The sequence below is a fragment of the Haemorhous mexicanus genome, chromosome 13, assembly GCF_027477595.1.
Source record: "Haemorhous mexicanus isolate bHaeMex1 chromosome 13, bHaeMex1.pri, whole genome shotgun sequence".
In the NCBI taxonomy this organism is placed as follows: domain Eukaryota; kingdom Metazoa; phylum Chordata; class Aves; order Passeriformes; family Fringillidae; genus Haemorhous; species Haemorhous mexicanus.
In genome coordinates, this window is record NC_082353.1 from 5,287,799 (window position 1) to 5,304,965 (window position 17,167).

General features: G+C 45.4%; 1 protein-coding gene across 2 annotated transcripts in view; it reads right to left on the reverse strand.

The window, feature by feature from the left end:
* The window catches only part of CSNK1G1 (casein kinase 1 gamma 1), a 101,061-nt gene that overhangs the window by 31,315 nt on the left and 52,579 nt on the right, over positions 1–17,167 (reverse strand). For both annotated transcript variants that reach the window (XM_059858032.1, XM_059858033.1), the window contains one exon: positions 16,341–16,410. In XM_059858032.1, the coding sequence (XP_059714015.1) occupies positions 16,341–16,410 (70 nt within the window). The remainder of the gene's footprint in view (positions 1–16,340; positions 16,411–17,167) is intronic.

Sequence of the window (17,167 nt, forward strand, 5' to 3'; positions counted from 1 at the left end):
GGAAAAAACCAGCCTTGATGTTGGAAGACTCAGAGAGCTGCACAGCACTCCTGGAATTACCTTTGAGTCAAAAAGGAGACCACAGCAGCCCATACAGGAGGAATTTAGCACAGGCTCAACTGCTCATTTTGCTAATCAGCACCTGCACCAGTCCTTGGCATCCCAGCGTCAGCACCAAGCTGGGGAGCATGTTAAAATATCTATGTATTTCCAGTCTACACCTCAGAAGCAGCTCCAAAACACAACAGAAAGCTTTTGCTTTGAAATACAGAGCTTTGTCTTATGTCAAAACAAAATATTTGCTCGAATGCCCAAAGATACGGCGTCCTGCTATTCAGTGTAAAGGCTGAGCACGGGGAGCACTGCTATGTTTTTTCCCCCAGAGATCCACAAATTATAGTGCACAGGACCTGAAAGCACTGTGATTACTAATTTTATGGCATGTTTTAAACAAGTGCAGGCATGCACCTGGATTTGCATAAGTGATCAATGTTAGATATAGCAAAATACTTGACTAATTAAGTGCAGAGTTTGGTGTCATCTCTGTGAGGTGCTCAGTGAAACATTCCAGGCTGGAGAGAATGAAAGCAACACAACAAGTGCATGCCTACTCCAGATTTAGAGAAGCCCTGCTAATCCACCCAATGGCACTCAGAACTCTGCAACCTGCCAACAACATAACAAAGCAGCACTGAGATCACCAAACTGTAAATATCACAGAACCTGTGCGCCCAAGTCCTGCTCCAAAAGAACAGAATGCAGTTTGACAAAGATTACCTGAGCAGGGTTTTAGTCTCATTAATTCACATGCTCAGGGAATCTGTCATCAGGATGCATTGATGGGATATTACAGAGCATTGCAGGAATTCCCTGCCTAACCAGTGTTTTGTGTCCCATGTAAAACACTGACCCAACCTGGGTTTGGGAGGCTGCTGCTCCTAACAGAGCTCCTGCTTTTTTGGCAGTCACAGCCATTAAATCCTCTAGGAACACAGGATGGTTTGATGCAGAAGTAATTCAGAAAGCCAAACAATGATGGGATATGATCCAGGCAGCTCCAAGATGCTTTCAAATATCCCCAAATCAACACAAAAGGAAATTTAATGTCATCAGCCTAGTGCTGAAGGCTGGAATAGTTGCAACAGCTCTTGAAGTGACTCACGGTGAGCCACTGGGTTTTCAGTAAAGTCTGATGAGGACTTACCTACAAAGTCACCTCTAACACCAAGATAAGCATCTCTATTTTTTAGAGAATAATAGAATAATAATAGAGAATATGAGAGTAACAGAATATTTTATGCAAAGTTTAAACCTGAGCCCACTATAGATTCTAGATACAGACAGACAATAAGTACCTCTACCACAATTTCCACAAGTCTCAAACAGTGGAACTGAGGAAGGAATTAGGGTTAGGACTCTGCTAACTAAGGTATGCAGGAGAAGAAAATTGCAGAAAGGCTCTTAAAGAAGGTGAAGGATCCTGTTTGCAGATCAGGGGAAGATGAGAACATTTAATTTACAGCCTCACTTGGTAAGGGGCAAGCATTGCAATTAAAATGAATTTCCTACTGGGCATAAGACCCAAAAGGTGGGGATTTCATGTAGGGAAGGAAGCAACACCACTTAGTGCACTCTGGAATCCCAATTCCTTCAGCTTTACCTACTCAGGGCTTACAGCCCAGAGCTTGGAGCACCCTCTTTGTCTTAAACCCTCAGGAAAGCTCTGCTTTCTGTGAGAGCTCTGGCAAAGTGAAGCCTTAGTGAAGAACATAAACAAAGCATCCTAAATGTCAGAATCCAGGAGACATCATTGGCTTCAGGTGTATTTTTAGGGTTCGATTTTTCCCTGAGGGTTTTCTCTGACTGCCAGCTCTGCAGTCAAGGACTTCCCTCTCACCTTTGCCAGGATAAAGCTGCTGTAACATCTCTCTGAATTCCAGAGCCAGGCTGCACTGCTGCGTCCTGGATCCAAAGGAGCGTCGCTGATGAGCCCTGTGGAGCTCCCAGCCCACACCAAGGATCCTCAGCTCCACACTAGTTAAGGAAATAAAGTTGGGAGGGACTCAGCAAACACATCCTCAGCTCACTCAAGCTCAACTCAACATTCACCATCTTTTTGGGAAGAGGAAAAGCTCGAAAGATGAACTTGATGTACATTAAAGAGTGTGTTGGCAGATAAAACTGGATGAAACTTGAGATACAGGCAGCTTCAGAGCCATTCTGAACAGTAAAAAGGGTCAGCCTAAGAAAATCTGCATAAAATTGGATTTTTGCCACAGTCCATCTGCATAATTTATGACGTAGCTTGGCTCTATTTCAGCAAAAATCATTGTGTCCTGGTGCTGAGTCCATTGTCACAGTGAACCACAGGAACGCCATAAATATCACCAGCAGATCTGTAAATACTTAAGAAGGATGTTGCCAACTAAAGAGATTGATGGAGGAAAAAGGACTTTTTTTGCCTGGGCAGTTGGAGTTGAGGTTTTTAACGGAAAGTAATCACACTGGGAGAGGACTGGAAAGGTCACACAAAGCCATGGTGTCATGCTGTAGGTGAGCAGCTCTGAATTCAGAGACTGAGGGATGAAAAGCCACCAGCAGAGCAGAGTCTCATACCGAGGATTCAAAGGTACAACTCAACACTTGAAGTACAAACCAGGATCTCTTTAATGCAATTAATGCATGAAATCACATCAGAACTAAGAATTTCTCCATGGTATCAAACAAGAGCAATACAGTAAGGGAAGAGAATACAGACATGATATGTGCAGGTTCTCCTTTGGAGGAAAACCAGTTTATTACAGCAGAGACTGCTGCAAGCAGAAATCATCTCAATTTGCTTAACGGCTTTGGTCTCGCTGCTGAGTGATTTGGCTCAGCTACATGGAAAAGGGCCCACTCCACCCTCACTCTCACAGGAAGTTTATCACCCCAATAAACACAGACTGATTGCTGCACCGGAATCCACAGGCAAATTCTGCTATTTCAGCAGAGTGATGTCTTGGAAGAAATTCAAGCTGAGCACAGCGAAAACCTAGCAAAGCATTTTGTAGATGAAAGCATCACTGCTGGAATGAGAGCAAATGCAGACATCAAAGCCAAAAACTCAAGACTTTGATTCCCCCACACTCCTGAGAATGGCCTTGGCTTTCTGGGGATGCTAAACTCTCGCTGCTCCTGGGCTCCCACCAAAAGGGACTTTCCCATCCTTCCCCATGCTCTGTAGCTGAGCAATATGTTGGATCAACCCAAAAAACACTTGGCTTGAGCTTGAACCCAAGAACGGGAACAATAACAAAGAGCAGGATTGCTGCTCTTCCAGACAGCTTCATCTGAGCTGGATTAACACCTGGAGCAACACCTTTCAGGAACTTCCACCACAAGATCAAGTGCCCTGGATGATTTGAGTAATGTTATCTTGCTGCCTTATCTTTTACAGCATGACTAATGGCCACAAAACTCCTCAGACATCCAACATACTCAAAAAAACCCACACTGGTTCAGGCACACAGACATTCCAAAGCCATTTCCAGGACTGGTTATGAAATGGAGATGGGCAGAGATGCCAATCTAAGGTTATGCCCAAGGGAAATCAGAGTTTGGAGCACCTGCCCTGCATGGAGGGCATAGGAAGCAGAACCCACCTGCTCCAGAAGAGCCTGAGGCTCTGTGTGAGCACCACAAGAGGCTGTGAACAAACTTCATCAACAGCAAGTAAAATACACCCAAGGAGGAACGAGGGAGCAAGTGCAGGAAGCTACACATGGCATCTACATCAATGGAAGGACAAGTGCCACATCCCCATAGAGCAAATACCAGGAAACATCCAGAGCTTGTGATCAATACCAGCAGCTTCTGAACCACCCACGGTTTTTGCTCCCATGGGGAGTTGTTTCCTCTGCCCTTCAATGAGGTGTAGCCAAATAGAGAAGCTGATGACTTCAATTTCAAGATTTAAAGAAGAATTCAGACCCTCTCCTCATGCAGGTTTTGACACTGAGCTCTATTGCAGAGGGAGGACACTCCTGAAGAGCCCCAAATTCCACACCCAGAGCGGGGAGGAATCCAAGCTGATGCTTGATGCAAACCCACGCTCTGTGTGGGCAGCAAGAACTCTTTCTCACTGAAAGAGATGCAGACACACACCAGAAGCATCAGTGCACAGAAAGTTCTGTGTGGTTTTAAAGAGGCTCTGATGAATGGGCCGTAGATTGTCACAAAATTCTCATTCAGAGCAGAAAGTTTATTTTTACAAATCACAGAACACAAAATTACACGATGAACACCACAAATAGCAACTGTGAGAGGGCTGAATATCTATAGCTAAAATTAAACATGTTCCAAACAAATTAAACAAATTGCTTTAGAGTAGTCAACCCATTTAAGCTGATTACACTAATGAGGATCTACCCTTCTCTTAATTTTCAAATCGGAATAAAATCCTGGCTGAAAGAGAAGATTTGGGATCAACATTGACTGGGCCAAGATCTCAGCTTTTAATGTCTTCAAACATGTCCCAGGTAAATCCACCTGACCATGTTAGTTAACAGGTTATTTCTGTGAGCAAGTAAAAAGACTCATCCTGCCCTTCAGATTTTGGAATAGTCTGCTTCAAAAGTAGAAAGATGGGAGAAGAGTTGAGATTGGACTTGTTACTGGGAATAACTTGGTCCCAAGGGTCTTTTATATATTTGATTGATGCCTTTCCAAGATATCTTCCTTCAAAGTACAGCTGCAAAAACTTTCTAACACAGTCCTCCACCTTCAATCTTCCCTGCAGGAGCTTAGGGAAGGACAGAGATTTTGGGTGATTGAGTGTTTTCTCTTGTTTGAGCAACAGCAGTTGAGAAGTGAAGGAAAACAAGCAGAAAATGCAATTTGTGTCTCCAGCACCAGCTCACCTGCAGGTGGAAAAAGAGGTGGTGGAAAAGGTCTGCCACAATCTCACCAACCACTCCCAGGCTTCACAAACCTTGAATGGGCATAAGATCAGGGGAAGAACATAAAAACAGGGATCTGATCCAACAACCACACACAGAGAAACATCCACATGGAGAAGAGGGGTTGGAGGAGCTGGAGGACAGCCAGCACTGTGGCAGCTCCACTGGTGATCCACAGAGAGCACCACCATGCTGTGAGTGCTTTCAGCCTGGAACGTTCCTGAACAGTTTCCTTGCTCTCTTGAGCTCTGAGACTGTGGTTTGAGAGCCCAAAATTTACCTTTAGTTCTTTCTCACTCACCTGAACAAGGTGAAGAGCAGACAGACCAGCAGTCCAGACTCCTCACACATCTCCTGTCCCTGAAAATCCTCCTGCTGTTTGCTCCAGCTGCTGCCAGACACTCAGCTCTGCTGCCAGCTTCTCACAGTGTCTTTTCCCTGCCTTGTCTGGGCAATAAATCACTTCTCCTAGCAATGCTGAATCCTGCTCCACTGCCTAGCAGGAATTTCTGCAGCAGGACCTTTTGCTTTAGCCCATCAGTGGGTGAGGAGGAGGAGAGGCAGAGCAAGGCCCTACTCCTGGCCTTGGATGTAGAAAAGGCACAGCTCAAACACTCTCTGAACTCGAGAGGAAATAACTCAAAGGAGAACATCAGAAGCTGGAAGGAACCCCAAATCTGCCACAGGCAGGGACACCTTCCAGTAGACTAAGACCCATCCAACCTGGCCTGGAACACTTCCAGGGATGGGAAAGCCAGAGGAAGGTATTGGATCAACACTTTCTCCCTGATGATGGCAGAGAGAGCTGAGCTTTCCATGGGAAGAGACAACACTAAGCCCTGGGTAATGCAACAGCTGTGTATGAGCTGTGAGGAGACAGAGCTACTGTCACCTCCAGGGAGTTCCATGTGGACTGCAAGACTCCAGCCTCACTCCAGCTTACCTCAGGATATGCAGGATGTATTTAATCCCTGCTGTGTTTTGTTTCATTTTGGTAGTATTTGAATCTACAAAAAGAAAAGGTAGGGGAAAAGGAACGGGAGAAAAACAGACTGGGGAAGGACAGAAGGAAGAACATATTTGTTCCTGATGCTGGTAAAAATCCAAACAATTTGATTTTTACTTCAACTGCAGAAAAACAAATCTCAGGACTGTTGTGTTATTAGAACAGGGTGGCATTTCATCTTCCTTGAGTGGTACAAACTGGTTTTCTGACATCATGGCTTCTCTCAATTAAACAACTTCACATCCACAAAGCAAGAAGACTTGAAGAGAGGGTACCAAGGAGACTTTCATATTTGTATTCATGAAGATAAAAAATGGTTGGGAGAAGAATCAACCCTATCTGGAAAGGTCAAATGCAGGAAAATTTTCAAAATCTGGGAAATTTACCCAGAAACACCCATTCACAGGCAGTTTCTTAGCTTTAACAACTAAATTAGTCAAGTGAAATTGTTTCTCTTCTTGACAAACACAGAAAAATAAAGCACAGCACAATAAATTGCATTTTTCTCATGTTTCAAAAGACTGAATTCACATTTCTAGGGCTTGGGGGAAATGACTGCATTAAAATCTCCACTGTTGGATTTTATATCCAACACAACGTCTTGCTCCAGTGATGATGGCAGCTGGCACATAGAACACCACCTTAAAAGAAGGATAAAACCAGTAAATAATTTTAGAAGAGTGATTTTAAACCACCCAAAAAAAGTTCTAGTTTAAGTTCTATCCTTATTACCTTTCCCCACACACCTGCAATACAAGCACAAGGATGAAAGAAAGCCACTGGAACTGCCCAGGGCTGTGGTGGAGCCACTCAATAACATTCCTGGAGGGATTTAAGAGCCACATGGATGTGGCACTTGACAACAGGGGTTCATGATGGCCTTGTCAGCACTGGGGTATGGTTGGACTGGATGGTTTGAGAAGGATTCTTTTCCAACCTAAACAGTTCTGTGACTCTGCTCCACTGCAGGTCACATAACTGTGTGAGCTCTGCCAGAGCACATCTGTATGGCCAACTGGGTTCTGCTGTTTAAGAACACCCACAAAAACCCAACCAAAAAGAGAGAAAGAAACCAACAAAGAAACAAATTCCCTCCCTCCCCTCCAAAAAAAAAAAAAAAAAAAAAAATTCCAAGGAGAAATTGGAAGTTGCTCCTGATCAGTTTTTTGTTTGCTGTGCAATTGCTCAGCTCTACCTGCTGAGAGGGAGTTGAGATGAAATCATGGGGTCCCTTGGTAATTTTCTTTTCTTTTGAGAACAAGTTCATAGAATCATGGAATACCCTGTGCTGGAAGGGACTTACAAGGACCAACAAGTCCAACTTCTGTCTCTGCACAGACATCCCAACAATCCCACCCTGTGCCTGAGAGCATTTTCCAAACTCTCCCTGAGCTGTGGCAGCCCTGGGGCTATGACCATTCCTGGGGAGCCTGGGCAGTGCCCCACCACCCTCTGGGGGAAGAACTTTTCCCCAAAATCCAACCTAAACCTCCCTAATATAGCTCCAACTATTCCCTCAGGTGGTGTTCTGGTGACAGGGAGCAGAGGTCAGAACTGCCCCTCAGCAACACGCTATGCACATGAAGTGATGTGTGTTAATGACATTACAGGTATAATCTCAAAAAAAATCAACAACAAGAGCTCTTGGTTGCTCAGCAGCACTCAAATTTAACTCCAGAAGCAGTGCCAGGGAAGAAGCTACTTCTGGGCAGATAAAAAATGCCACGAAAGCAGCAAAAACAAACTGCTTGTGCTGAATTGCTCCTCTGGTGCATGGAGAACCATTTTGGTTTGATCACACCAAGTCCTGGGTGGCTCCTGCTCTTCCTCAACTCATCTCCATTGGATCTGTTGGCTGGAAGCAGAGCTTTTCCCTGCTTCCTCCCCACAGGGGTGACACTTCCACGATGACAATGCAAGGAGGCTCTGACAGCCTGATCTGCAGCCACGGCACTGAGCAGGGGCCACAGGCAGTGTCACCAGCACAGCACAGTGACCTAAGGACAAACTGGCACATAACAGGCAGGATTTGTCCTGGATCCAGCAGCATTTTTACCTGGGATGGCAGATCAGGGGTCAGCTCCAGCTGGATAAAGCTGACTGTGGTATTGGACACATACCTTGGGTGCTCAGGAGGAAGACGATGCTCAGCCTTGCTCTGGCAGCTGAAGGCCAAATTCCCACCAGACTGTGGTGGGACAATCATGTGCCATTTCTGGCAGCACAGCCCTATGTGTCACCCCAGAGCTGTGCTGGGATCTTCCTGCAAAGCTGTGGGTCCAACTCAGGCCCCCAGAACTCCCACTGGTCCCACTGGGATGGTGGATTTCTGCAGGTTTGCCCCTGCAGCAGCATCCAAGTAGAAAGTGATGGATAAGAATCAAATCATGTAAACTCTCCACAACAAAGCAAGAGACTGGCATCCATCAGTCCCATCACTGCTGTAGGATTGGAGGGAAAAAGGGATTTTTCACATGAGTAGGAAAGTGTTACCTACACGGTCCTTCCAGCCTGAGGGAAAACATCCCACTCCCTCTAATGGCAGGAGAACCTGCTGCCAACAGAAGTTCAGAGGCATTAAATCAGCTCCTACCTCCAGATACCATCTCTGTTTCACCTTAAGAGAGTCAAGTAACAGCGGGTAGGAACTTTCAGACAGAAAAATTATTACAAAACTTCAGAACTCCAGCCTGACCCATCACACTCAGGCAGAGCCTGTGGCTTATCTTTTAGTGATGAGAGGAGGTTTTTCAATAGCAGGCAGGGCACAGCTCCAAAACACAAATTCCAAACCCACTGGAGAGCCTGTCTGGGAGGTGGGCAGCCCTCCACAACAGGACTTCCCTGGCACAGCTCAGTGTTTCACCTTAGAAACCTCCAGTGTGTGCAGCATGCCTCTGCTGCACTGGAAGGGATCCCACTCAATCCAGCACCCACCTTCCAAAGTAGAAAGAGCTTTGGATCAAGGCAGTGCTCAACATCTGACACAGCAGCCTCCCTCAAAACTGATTTTATAGTTTTAAACCTCAATTTCTAAGTGCAGCATCCCCATGGCTTGAAGAATGTTCATAGAAGGGACAGAAAAGCAAACAAGCAGAACAGCCAACCAGCTCCTAATCCTTATTAATTAGCCCGGTCCTCATTGCCAAACTGGGTTTTTCATTCCATGTAAATATACATTCCAAAGTTTATCTTCAAACATCACCTATCATGTGGACTCCCCATCCCTGGAAATTTTCAAATCCAGTATGGACAGGGCTTGGAGCAGCCTGGGCTAGTGGAAGGTGTCTCTGCCCATGGCAGGGAATGGAGCGAGAGGAGCATTAAGGTCCCTCCCAGCCCAAACCAGTCTGTGGTTCTGTGGTCTTCACCTCCCCACTCTGATGGCTGAGGAACTCCAGTTCCCAAGCACAGCCTGGGCTGACAGCCAGCAGGGCATATTTCAGCTCAGGGTCTGCTAGAAGGTACCAGAAGCAGCACAGAGACCTTAATGATGAAATGTCTGTCCCTCTCCTCGAGTCCTGCTGGATCCTCAGAGCAAAGTCCCACAACCCACAGCCTGCTCTCAGAGGGCATTGCTGACCATGAGGAGAACCCAGTGAGGCATCTGGGATGACCTGGATGAGTCCAGCTGCTCTAGGTTTATGGCCGTGTCAGGCTTCAAGGAAAAGTGTCTCCAGGAAAGGCATTTTCCAGCTTTCCAGCATCCTGCTGCTCCCCTTCAGTTGCTGGTGTTTGATTTGGAGCTGAGTTGCTGGTGTTTGATTTGTGATTACTGCCACAAATACCAAAAGAGCAGGAGATGCACGAGGACTTTTCGGAACATAAAAAGGAAACTGCCCTAATCTCATATTCAAATATTAATGGCCTTGCTTTAAAAGCATCTGGTAACTTCCAATTGACAAAACCTAAATTTAGCCCAAGGAAGTCAAAACTTCTTATGCTGAGATGCTGAAATGTGCACATTCAGGAAGCCCTTCCTAACAAGGGAATGGCCACATGAAAGAAAAGCCATGTATTTTTAAACAGTGAAACACAATTCTCTGGAGATCAACAGCAAGCCAGCCCTGAAAGCAGCAGGGTCTAACTGAGCACTTTACAGTAATCCACTACATTTCATTCTGCAATTCAAAAGCTTGGAAGGCCAGGATTCCTCAGGTTCAAGCTCCTTGGACTACTCTGATTTTACAATGAAGCTGCTGATCACCATTCCTTAATATGCAGCTCAGCGTTAGGGTCTCCAATTTTTGCTTAAAAAAAAACATCTTCAGTAGAACGAAACTGTATCTCCACTGCTGAATATCTCCCACCTCTGGCCAAGGGCACACTTCTGTGCAGGATTTGAGAATGGAGACATCTTTCCTCCCTGGTAGAAAATGAACCCAACATCTTAAAACCTTCAGGTCTACTGCAGGCATCTGAGGTAGGGAATGAGTGATATGAGATGTGTCCCAAAGCTGTTTCCTTGTAAAGAGATGTCAGTTTTGTATCACCTTGCACAGATGAGTCACTTATTAAACACTTACAGTCACTGAACACTGGCAATATAAAATACTTCCAGTATTTCAAAGGAGGAGGCTGCAGTGCTCATCCAGAGAGTTGTAGTGTGACAGGTATGAACAAACCCATACAGTAAGTAGGACACAAAATACCTCAGGTGACAGCCATGTGTTGCTCCACACAAGTCCAAATTGACTTTGGGGTGCAAAGGGCAATCCTTGGAAGTGTCCAGGTTGGACAGAGTTCTGATCAAGCTGGTCTAGTGGAAGGTGTGCCCATATGGCCACAAGATGAGCTTTAATCTCCCTTCCAATCCAAACCACTCTATGATTTTATGATCATGCACACCCAGCAGCTCCATCTCCCCCAAACCAGCCCCCTGCTGAGGGTGACCTGGCTCAGCTCCTGGCCACAGCAATGTTTCCATCCAGGTGGCTAATATCAGTGGGAATTCTGAAGATTACAGTGACAGTAGCCACTGTTAATGGGTATGTTCACACTTCTTAATTAAAAAAGGGTGGGGACTACTTACACTAACCCTCCCTCACATGGCCTGGAGTCACTCCTGCTCCCTTGGGGAAGAGAGTTGTGCCCAACGACCTCCCCATAAAATGGTGGTGTTGGCAGCTCTACCACGGAGACTTGTTTACATCCATCCCACAACGAGCTTTACCAAAATGACCCATAATTGCCATGTGAATGACAGCATTGTGCAACTGGCATGGAAAGAATTTCTTCAAAAAGCACATGGATACATACAAAGTGTGTGTGGGTAAAGCAAGAGCAACCCAGGAAAAGGTGCTCACCACGAGCAATCCCGACTGGAGAACTCCGTAGGAAGCATGGATAGCAGACAGCTCAGCCACACTGAGGAATATATATGCAAATATTGACTAGACTATGCAAAGGATTGGTTATTTATAACACCTTCATTTCCTTCAGTCCTACCTCCTGACAAGTAAACAGACTGCTTCGCTCTGGCGAGTTGTGCAACACAGAGAGATCCCAAAGTAAACACAGACTCCATACTTCATTAGAGGTGAACTTGTTTACAGAGCAGGAATTAAAACAAAACCACAGAATCTGTCAATATTCTATATGCACTGACACAGCCCTCCCTGACTCAGAACGTTCTGCTCCTACACTGTGACTCATCCCCTGCGTGGGCTGGGGACTGCAGAGATCTCGGTTTCCTGGGATTCTCCAGCCTATCAGACTCCTCTTCTGCTCCCCACCACGCCACTCTGGAGGTTTGTGACGTCCCACATCCACTTGCCAGTGTCACCTGCCCGTGCTGGGAGTGACCACTGGCTCCAGAGCTGTGGCACAGAACTCGGTGGACGGCTGCCACGTGTGTGAATGAATCACATGTGCCAAGGTGGGACTGTGAGGGGTGGGGGAAGGTGTGACTCATCTGCCAGCTGATATAAAAATAAACTACTACTGAATCAAAAATGCATGACTTCTGCACACGATGTGCACAGGCAGAAGCTGTCACTATGTGGAAGCTTGAACATCAGCTCCATGCAGCCAGAAGAAAGCCAGAAGCACGCAGTGCTCCATTTTACCTTCCAAGGTGATGCTTTCAGGGAAGGCATTCCATATGGCCTCGACAGGGAGATGTCAGAGGTGCTTTGAAATGTGGTAACAAATCCCAGAATAGTTTGGGTTGGAAGGGACCTTAAAGTCCATCTCATTTACCCCCTCATGGGCAGGGACACCTTCCACTAGAGCAGGGTGCTCCAAGCCCCGTCCAGCCTGGCCTTGCACTTCCAGGGATGGGGCAACCTGTGTCAGGGCCTGCCCACCCTCACTGCCAAGAATTCCTTCCCCAATATCCCATCCATCCCTGCCCTCTGGCAGTGGGAGCCATTCCCTGTGTCCTGTCCCTCCATCCCTTGTCCCCAGTCCCTCTCCAGCTCTCCTGGAGCCCCTTCAGGCCCTGGCAGGGGCTCTGAGCTCTCCCGGGATCCTTCTCTTGTCCAGGTGAGCACCCCCAGCTCTCCCAGCCTGGCTCCAGAGCAGAGGGGCTCCAGCCCCTGAAACATTTCTGTGCTCTCCTCTAGACTTGTTCCAGCAGCTCCTGAAAAGAAGATTAGATTCTTCTAATCTGGAATCAGCCTCAAAACAAAAAGACCATTCCTGTTAATCACAGGCAAACAGAGCCCACAGGACAGAGCCAGTGGAATCACGGAGACCCTGGTGTGCCACCAGCAGGACCCAGCTGCTGCAGGACTCCTGCAAGCCATGAGAAAAGCAGTTGCTTTTACTCATCCCAAACCAAGCAGGAGGGTCCTGGGATGCTGCTGGCTGTGCAGGGGACAGTTCAAGTAAAGCCAAAGCTTTGTCCTTTGGTAACTGCCCAAGAAGTTGAATTATTCCAGGATCTGGGTCTGCTTGACCATGGACAAATAACTCAGTTTATTTCACAGACTCCAAAGTACAGGGGACAAATGACATGCTCAAATGATTTATCCAGTACCAGAAACATGTTGGAGACTTGAATGATCCTGACTCCAGTCAGGATGCTGAAGCAATGAGGCTTTTAGGATCATTAAACAGTTCAGTACAACACTGGCATTAGAGGACTGATGAGAGCAACACAACTAGATTGCACAGAGATGATTAAAACTACTTCAATTACCTTGGTGAGCAAATGGATCATATCCCAGACTACCCAAAACCTAAATGAATTACATTTCCTAAAGGAAAGATGTGCTTTCCTGAGACACCCTATGGACTGACCATCAGGTCTCTGACTCCATGCCCAAGCTTTGCTGTTTTGTTTTGCTGCTCACATGAAGGTAAAGTGCTCAGACACTATTTTAGGCTGTTAGATATTTAATTCCACAGCGAGAAAGAAGAAGCTAGCAGATGGTCACTGTGCAGCAGGGCCTTGCTCGACTTCTGCAGGGGGAAATGTTTGAGGAAGAATCACAAAAATGCATTTCTATGTGCTAACATTCCTCCAGTTAGAGGAAGGGAATTACAGGGGAGCTGTTGGTTTCCCTAAAACAAGGAGGCACTAAAACATCAGAGATATCTGTTAGTTGGTTCCTCCTGACCCAGAACTTTCTCTGAATCCAGTGGATCCATCCACCAGTATTGAGCTGTTCTGAAAAGCACCAAGAAGAGCCACACTCCTACAGTTTAGATCCCTTTGACAAACTGCTCCATCACTTAATCTAGTGTGAAGCATCTTAAGATGTCTGAGACACATGAAATCCAGTCTGCTCCTTTGCTAATCCAAGCTGACTAGGGATCCTCATCCGAGCCATGTGGCAGGCAGAGGAACTGGAGCTGCTGGGAGGGAACAGATGCAACTTTGGTGCCCTGTCAGAAAGTCTTGGAGCATGGAAGCTGATGGAGCACGTGTCACTGCTAAGGAAGAGGCAGTTATCACATCCTCTGTTCATGTGGAAACATCTCACATGGAAGCATCTCACATGGAAGTTAATCTCAGGATTTAGCTTCTGAATTACTGGGCTATTTGCTACTCTATCCAACTGCACCAAGGGAAATGCAAAAGTTGACTGAATAGCTTAGAAAAAGGGAAAAAAAGACTATTTTCACTGGTTTTTGATGTGGAAAAAAAGACTATTTTCACTAGTTTTGTCAAGTGCAGCAGGTTATTGATACCCACATACATCCTTCAGGCACTGGCCAAGTAGGTTGGTCCCTTCCAGCAGCCTAAGTTTTCCTCTGACTACTACCCACATTTAAAAATGTTTATTCTGAACATTCAAGAAAGAAATCACCATTAAAACTCTTTTTATTAGGAAAAAAATCCCCCATTTTGCTCCCAAAGCTGCAGGTGATGACAATTCTGACATCTCAGAGCTCACTGGGACCATCTGGCTGCACAGGCAGTTGAACTGCCACCGAGGGGATGAGGTGGCTCTCGTGGTGTCACAACCAGGCTCCCTCTGCTCTCCCCCTCCTTCAGCTAACAGTGGGAGCTGCAGCCAGACACGTCATTTGGCAGGATTAATTGGCTAATTTATTGAGCAGAATGTCACATGCAAAGCTACTGTTGCTCTCTCTGAGTCATGCACACCATGTGTTCGGACACTTCTAGTCTTGGTTTGGCAGGTGTAGGACAATTCCAAGTAACCAGACGTCCCTACTGGAACTTCAAGCCTGGCTGTTTGAGCAGCTCCAGACCAAGGACCATTACTAGCAACATCACTGAGAACAAACCCCTCTTATTACCCCAGTGTTGGCACTTATTTATCTGTTTTTCCAGCCAGACACTCTTCCCAAGTCAAGTCTCCCTGCACCTGGCAGCTTGACTCCACCAAAATCTGTTTTGCTGGGATTCCAGGTTCTGAGACCAGAACTGCAGTTCACATCCTCCACTCAAATCTTGGCCAATTTCCAATTGTTTTAGCAAAACTGCAGCACAAGAGCTTCTAAAGGCATCCAACAGCTCTTCAGAGCTGGGTGTGTGACAGCCGTGGGACCACAGAGAGAGAAACGCAGTCAGGCTGTTCAGGAGGCTTCTCAACAGCCCCTTGGCAAATGCTCCAAGAGTGTAGATTCAGGACTAGGAAGGAATTCCTCCCTGTGAGGGTGGTGAGGCCCTGGCACAGGGTGCCAAGAGCAGCTGTGGCTGCCCCTGGATCCCTGTAAGGATCCAAGACCAGGCTGGACAGGGCTTGGAGCAACCTGGGATATTGGGAGGTGTCCCTGCCCATGGCAGGGGGTGAAATGAGATGGGCTTTAAGGTCCCTTCCAACCCAAAGCATTCCATGAATGCTCTGAGTGGGTAAGTATTACAGGATGGAAAGCTTAAATTCTTTAGGAACAGAGGAAAACCTAAAAATACTTCATCTGACCAAAATAAAGCCACTCCTTCAACTTTGATCATTTTATAATTCTGTATTAACATCTTTAAAGCGTGGAAGGAAGCCAAGTGGTGTAGAAAAAGCAGACTGGAATTCACTCATGTGTCACAAGACATGTGGGCTGCTGTATCCCAGAAATCACAAGCACCAAGAGAACTCCAGCAGGAAGTTCAATTTAGTATTTTGGTAATATATTATTACCACAGTATTTCTGGATGTCCATCAGACATCCTCTGCAAGTGGAAGCTGGGTCCATTCAGGGAAAACAGGAAAAATAAAATCAGAAGTATAAAAACATTACAGTAATGTAAGAAACTTGTCAAAACCCAAAGTCAACACATGATCAAGGCACAGAAGGAGCAGAGAAGGTTGTTGCTTCACAGAGACTTCCTTGAGGAGTGGAACCCCCTGCACGAGGCTGTGGAAATCCTTGGCATGGGAAACAGCACATCCTAAAAGGCTCTTCAGGCTTAAAAAACCACCATAAATTCAGGGAAGAAAAATCCAAACATTATTAGACACAACTCAAGCTCTGTATCAGGGTAATCAGAGACTTTCAGAAAAAAATGTATAAGAAATTCCCCCTTTGGCTGATCCTGTTCTGTTTTTCTCCTGTTTGCTGTAGACCATGATTGCACAGAGGAGCCATGGGGCTTGTGGACATTCTTATGATTTAACAAGTAAAAATGAAAACAATTTCCTAGGTTTAGACTTTAGATCACCTACATAAGGGGTGTTGTTCTATACACAAATAACTTTCCATCCATTGACAATTCCTATGTTTTACAAACACACTTATAGGAGTATTTCCATATCAGCAAATCCAACATTTTAGGTCCCCACAATTACCCAATATCATCATTATGATCCAATTCCCACCAAATCACTTCCAAAACTTGTGTGAGGCTAAAAGGAATTGGCCCAGATCCCTAAGTTAAAGTTAGAGTTACACAACAAATACTATGGTGGTGTTTGATTTAATAAAGAAATCACTTTATTAAAGAAATTTATTAAAACTTTTGATAAGCTTAAGGTAGGTTTACTCACCTGCACTTCCAAGTTGTTTATAAAATCTGTATTCTAAATGAAGCTGTGGTGCCCGGGATTTAATTGGTTCCTAGAACAGAAATAAATAAATTGGTTAAAATCAGTTTGACTAAAAGAAGTTCTGTCCTATACTTGAAGATTTGTGCATAATTAAAACACCTCAAATTGAAATTCTAACAACTGACTTCACCATTAAATGTCATTTAAATAAGAAAAGAACAAAAAGCAGTAAGATTTGCTCTCTGGAGGAGAAATAACATCCTGATTTAAATAAAAAGCTCATTCATTGCAGTGAACTTCAAGGACCATTCCACAGAGCTCCTGGTCCTTGAAGAACAACCCTGGACATTGGCAGAGGGAAGTCAAGGTTGCAAAGCCTCAACCCCAGTTCACTCTGTGGGCACTGTGACTGCCCACGGTGCTTTTGCTGGTCTCCAGCCTGTATTTCTGAAAAATGTTGAGTCATACAAGTGTGTTTGAGATCAGACCACAGTCGCTCACAGCAAGCACCACAGTGCAGCCAGACAGTTGGGAAAAAGGAAGAAGTCTCCTCCTCCTTGTGGCAGCTGTCAGTCAAACATCTTGAAACACTCAATAATATTCTCTTTTTATCCACAAAATACAAAAAAATAAAAGGGTAAGTCTGCAATGCACCCAAACCATCTCATTCATTAACTGTTACTCATCTGTGTTTTACATTCAAGACTTAATGCCTGCAATCCATCAAGGCATTAACGTGCAAGATTACAGAGGTTCTAAAAATATAAAGTTAATATGGAGAGGATTAAGAGACTGGAGTAATTACATTTGCAATAAAACTGTGCACT